Source organism: Rutidosis leptorrhynchoides, chromosome 6, assembly GCF_046630445.1.
Source record: "Rutidosis leptorrhynchoides isolate AG116_Rl617_1_P2 chromosome 6, CSIRO_AGI_Rlap_v1, whole genome shotgun sequence".
Classification (NCBI taxonomy): Eukaryota; Viridiplantae; Streptophyta; class Magnoliopsida; order Asterales; family Asteraceae; genus Rutidosis; species Rutidosis leptorrhynchoides.
The window spans coordinates 101,672,701-101,678,700 of record NC_092338.1 but is presented as its reverse complement, the minus strand read 5'-3'; the positions used below and the strand labels follow the sequence as shown (position 1 = coordinate 101,678,700).

The 6,000-nt window shown below is 29.6% G+C and overlaps 1 protein-coding gene across 1 annotated transcript; it reads left to right on the top strand.

The window, feature by feature from the left end:
- The first annotated feature begins 2,883 nt into the window (after positions 1–2,883).
- LOC139851361 (uncharacterized) lies at positions 2,884–3,664 on the top strand. Its single transcript, XM_071840386.1, has 2 exons — positions 2,884–3,199; positions 3,315–3,664. Exons 1-2 carry the CDS (start codon positions 2,934–2,936, stop codon positions 3,532–3,534), a joined length of 486 nt encoding a protein of 161 aa, XP_071696487.1. The 5' UTR covers positions 2,884–2,933; the 3' UTR covers positions 3,535–3,664.
- The last annotated feature ends 2,336 nt before the right edge of the window (positions 3,665–6,000 follow it).

The window sequence follows — 6,000 nt, the reverse complement described above, 5'->3', positions numbered from 1 at the left end:
TGCATGTGACGTATATTTATGAGAAATGGAAATGAAATTCTTGTGGTCTATTAAAATGATGAAAATGATCGTTTATGATAAACTAATGAACTCACCAACCTTTTGGTTGACACTTTAAAGCATGTTTATTCTCAGGTGTTAAAGAAATCTTCCGCTGTGCATTTGCTCATTTTAAAGATATTACTTGGAGTCATTCATGGCATATTTCAAAAGATGTTGCATTCAAGTCGTTGAGTTCAGTAAAGATTATGATTAAGTAAATGACAGATTAGATCATTTATAGATGGATATTATGAAATGGTATGCATACTTGTCGATTTTTGATGTAAAGAAAGTTGTCTTTTAAAAACGAATGCAATGTTTGTAAAATGTATCATATAGAGGTCAAATACCTAGCGATGAAATCAACTACTGTGAATCGTTTATAATTTATATGAACGGGTCCTTTCAGGTTAAGGCAAAAAGTAACTATTCATTATCTTTTTGTTTTAGTTTTCATTTTATTTAGAGGAAAAACCCAAATGTCAATCAATAAATTGAGACGTACATCGACGATTGATATAAATCATTTAATAAAATAGTAAAAACTATTTTTATAATATATACTTTATTTTATTATATATATAATATGAATATGAATAAAAATGAGTAGTCATTAAAAAGTAAAACTTATATGGTTGATTTATAATAAGTGAAAAAGTTAAATATAATAAAGTTAAAAGTTATGTGATTGATTTATAATGAGTGAAAATAATAATAATAATAATAATAATAATAATAATAATAATAATAATAATAATAATAATAATAATATTAATAATAATAATAATAATAATAATAATAATAATAATAATAATAATATTAATAACAACAACAACAATAATAATAATAATAATACTAATAATAATTGTAATATTAATAATAATAGTAACAATAATAATAAGTAGCGATTAAAGAAAAAGTTTTATAACTGAATTATAAAAAGTAAGAAGTTGGTGGTAAATTTGTAAGAAATATAAAGGTAACTATTATAATGATTGTGGTTGAATTATGAACGATTTAAAGTTTGTTGTAAAATTATAAAAAATAATAAAGCTCACTGTTTATAAAGTTTTACCTTTTAGCAGTGTTGCAAAAAACTCGCTTACTCCCCGTTTAATCCCCAATTAATCATTTTTAAGGGCAGTGCATTCCGATTTTTGAAAATCCGTTTAATTAATTGGTCAACGTCGATTGATGGGTCAAAATCAAATTTGGTAATCAAAGTCGGTTAAAGTCAAAATTGGTCAGCATTTTAACATGAAGTTGAACTTGAATTTTAAAATTTTTGAATAAAATGAACACTTTTAAACAATTATGGTAAACTTTATGTTTATATTTATGGTTTTATTCTATATTTTCACATATAATTTTTGAAATTTATTATTTTAATATAAATAGTACAATTCAATTAATCCCCGAATTTTCGATTAATCCTTCCAAAGTCCCAACCGATTAATCCCCGAATAGCGAATTTTGCAACCTTGCCTTTTAGTATATAGGTAAAATAAAATAAAATAAAATATAATATAATATAATATAGAAAAGCAGCATAAAAATTGAACTAAAATGCAAATGCTAGGGTGAAACAATTTTGAAAACTAAAGAAAAATCATTAGCGTACGTGTTTATATAAAATGGACACAATAACTTTTAGCTAAAAAGTAATAAAGTTTTGTAAGGATTATTGCGTGACTAAATTGATTATTGGTAATGATGGTATATAGTCAGGGGCGTCTTAGAAGGTGTGCGAGATAGGAAGTTGCACATGGTTCAAAATTTTGGAAGAACCCATTTTTTAAATATATTAAAGGCCAATGAAATAGTCGTAAGAAAACTTTAGCTTAATTAGTTGAATATTCTTTTTATTTTATATATTTAAACAATTTTTGTTTGTAAGTATAACTAGTCCGGATCCGGCCCGTGCGATGCGGCGGGGACTTTCGGCATACGTGTTCATATTTAACGTAATGTGTTAAGCGCCGTTGTAGAAGTCGTTGTGTTTAGCGTTTTCTAAAAAGTCACCATTTCGAACGTAGTTAGTTTCGTTTTGTTCATAAAATTATTTCGAGTCTAACGATGCTGTCGAAAAAATTTAACTCGCGGCGAACAGGAAGATACGGGCTGTCGAAGTGGTTGGGTGGAGTTTTTATTTTAAGTAAGAGAATTTATGTTTTACCCCCTTAGAGTTTGATGTATTTTTTGCAAGTTGATTATACTTGAGGGGTTAAAGTGAAAAATGGGGTGGGGAAGGGGGTGTCGTTTCCCTGACGACCAAGTTTCCCTCTTCTTTTAGTATATTTATAAAGAGTGATTATATGTACACAACCAAATTGTTTTGAATGTAAACATATTTGGTTGTGTACATATAAAAAATGATTGTGTACATATCAATTCTCATTTATAAAGTTTCCTTCTTCTTTTAGTATATTTAATATTTATAATGAGATGATAACTATATTTAATAATGATAACTATTTAGTAGTATTATTTTTTTATATGTATTAAAAAAATTTAATGTTTATAAGGGCATATTTCAAGTCTCGCAGAGAATCTTATAAATTAATGAGACGTTCCTCTGTATAGTGACCACTTAAAAATATTAAACTATCGATTTTATCGTAACATTGAATGACATGTCGATTTTATGTGAAAGTTATATATCTGACGTGTTTTTTTTTTAATATTAAAATAGAGACATTCCAAAATAAAAAGTTTATACCTTATCTATACCAAATAGGATATCCTCTATTTAAATGTCCCCTCAAACTCCATGCCATTTAATCATATGCCTCATGCTCTTTTGAACTAGTTTTCACACACACACAAAAAATATATATATATATTTTTTTTTATCTATATCTATAAAATATAGATCTTGATCGTAGCACAAAATGAGTGAGATTGAGAAAATACAATTGTTTCAAGAAATGGGATTCAATGAGAATGATAAAATCCAACAGAGCAAACTTCAATGCGTTTTAATGGAAGCTAAAGACAATTTTTGCAATTATGATCTTATTGAATCGGATTTAGACGATTCTTTAGAGTCGCTTTCTTCATCGGTAACGATAGATGATGATGCATCTTCATCATCATCACTACCATCATGTAGTCCTTTATTCAAATTATCCGAACTTATGGCACAATTGCCCATCAAGTGAGTAACTTTGATCATTCCTAAGTTTTAATACATGGGTATAAAAAAGATCAATCTTAGTTGTTTCCGAAAAATGGTTAAGTTTGAATGCTTATTTAACTTGTATTTTGTGTAGGAGGGGTTTGTCAAAGTTTTACCAAGGGAAATCAGAATCATTTGCATCATTAACAAGTGTTAAAAGCAATGACGATCTTGCTAAGAAAGGGAAGTATTCATGTAGATCAAGAAAGTCAATGAAAAGTCAAAGATTAAGTCCAAAAGCCACCATCACCAAGAACAAAAAAGGCTCAATATTTTCTTCACTAGGAAAGATGGGTACTTTAATGGCTAATTAGTTAGCTACCTTAATTAGTATTAGTCTTTTGTACAATCAGTGTTTATCCTTTGAAAGGTTTTCAATATTTGTAGTTGAGGATAATGATCTATTTATTGCTTGCAATTATGGTACATTTCTTTTTATCACTTTACCACTTTTTGTTTCATTGAAAGTTGCAGCTTGATGCATTTCATATGATATTGTAATTGTAACTCTTAACGGTTTTACTTGACTATATTAAACAATTGTGATTTATTTATTAACAAATATGGGTAAGGGGGGCGGCGCTCCCTTGGATTTTTTTTTTTTTTTTTTTTTTAAATAACATTTTGTAGTAGGATGTTTTCAAAAATAGAAAAACTATTTTTTTTTTTTTATAAAAATGGTAAAACCGAAGTTTGAAACTTCGGTTTTGATGAACCTGAAGTTTCAAACTTCGGTTTGTGTGCTTTTTGACCATGTACCCCAAATCCGAAGTTTCAAACTTCGGATTTGATTTTTTTTTTATTTTTTTTTCAAACAGTTAGACTTATGAAACGAGGAGATGATGTCTGTGATTTTTGATGCCATGTATATATTGTTCAGAATGTTAGGAATGAAATTTTTGATTTCACATGAAAAAGAGTTTTAGAAGATGAAGAGAATGACGGATAATAACTACTGAATGTCTTTAGTTTTTCTGCATGGATTGAATAAAAGACTGAAAAGTCTAAGCATTAAGCCTCCTAGGAAACGTAAACGTCTGTAAAGTTGGGAAAATGAATGATGATTAAAGTTTTGCTGTCATCCAATTTAATCTCAAATTTAAATTTGTAACAATAATTAATAATAACATATTACTCCAAAATATTAACATTAACATACTAATTGTAACATATTACGAGTAATATATAGTTATACGGAGTAATAATTAAATCGAGCTCGACATTTAAAGCTCGAGCTCGAGCTCGTATACTAAATGAGTCCTATATTAAGCTCGAACTCGGGCTCGAGCTCGAGCTCGTTTAGGCTCGGCTCGAACCGAGCTTTTAGCGAGCCGATCTCGAGTAGTTCAAGAGTAGCTCGGTTCATTTACAGCCTTATCACAAACACCCTCAACTACAAGGGTATAAAATAATAAAATATACAATAACTACACAAGGGTATTATGGGAACCACACTATAATTATAGTGGATTTTATAAAAAAATAAAAAATAGAAATATCATCACCCACTATAGGCATAGGGTCAAAAAAAAAAAAAAAAAATCCGAAGTTTGAAACTTCGGATTTGGGGTACATGGTCAAAAAGCACACAAACCGAAGTTTCAAACTTCGGATTTGGCAAAACCGAAGTTTGAAACTTCGGTTTTACCATTTTTGTCAAAAAAATTTACTTTTTCTATTTTTGCAAACATCCTAACAAAAATTACCATTTAAAAAAAAAAATCCGCTCCCTTGCGGGGTTAGACGGGGCAACTCCCCGATCTAAATGGTATAATACTATACACGTTCAATGAAAAGTTTGCGTTCAAATGAATTTTCTCGCTAAAAGGTGTGACTTTTTGTTAACAGACTTTTCCGTCAAAACGAAGGGTTGTATCCGTTGTTTTCAACTCAAGGTTTCTATAAGAAAAACAGAAACATTTCACATTCTCACTAATACTATGATTTGATTTGTTCTTGCGTATAATCAAATTAATTTCTTTATTTTTTTCGTAATTTAGATTTCGTGTAACCAAAGGCTTGTTATGGTCAACATACTTAATTAGAAAAGTGTTACACGATTCATGAAATAACTTACAAACCGTTTGTTAACAACTTCATGAAAACAAGTTCTTCAAGTTGGGATTTTCAAGGGAGGGCACTACAATGATGGCAAGAGTAGCCGAGGTTGTGAAAATCATTTGTTAGAGATTAGTCGATCGAAACCTTGTACAAACTAGTCGGTCACTACCTTGTCGGAACTAGTCGGTCAAGTAGCGAATTAGTCGGGCGTTGACCAACTTTGATTGCTTTTGACCAAGTTTGATCGAATGAATAAGACATTGATCGAGTAACGACAAAATGTTAACCTGTTGACCGCGTCATTTGACAAATTTGGCCTAGTTGGGGGGATTACTTCAATATTCCGACTATGTCAAGGACTAGTCAGCTAACTTTTACAACCATGAGAGTGACATGAGTCACTAGTCCATTTCTTTGTTAAAATTTGCGATAGCTAGTCCATGAATATTTGGTCTCGTTTTAAAATTGTTTTGTTTAAATATCTAAAATAAACGTAAACTTTTTGGGCTTGTGGGTTTGATCTTTTCATTGTTACTCCATAACTTACTCTATTTCTTGACTCCATGTCATTGACACTTCCTTTTTGTGCGAAAATTTATTACGTAATAAAGATCAGCCCATTTGGGTACAAACACTTGCCAACGAAACATGTAAATGCAACTAATAAGAACTTTCAATAAACAGAGTCTCAGTGAATACTTAATAGTCAATAATAGTGA

Coding starts and splice junctions, on each gene's coding strand:
- LOC139851361 (XM_071840386.1), top strand. CDS start 2,934: ATGAGTGAGATTGAGAAAATACAATTGTTTCAAGAAATGGGATTCAAT. Junction 3,200..3,314: donor ATGGCACAATTGCCCATCAA/GTGAGTAACTTT, acceptor TATTTTGTGTAG/GAGGGGTTTGTCAAAGTTTT.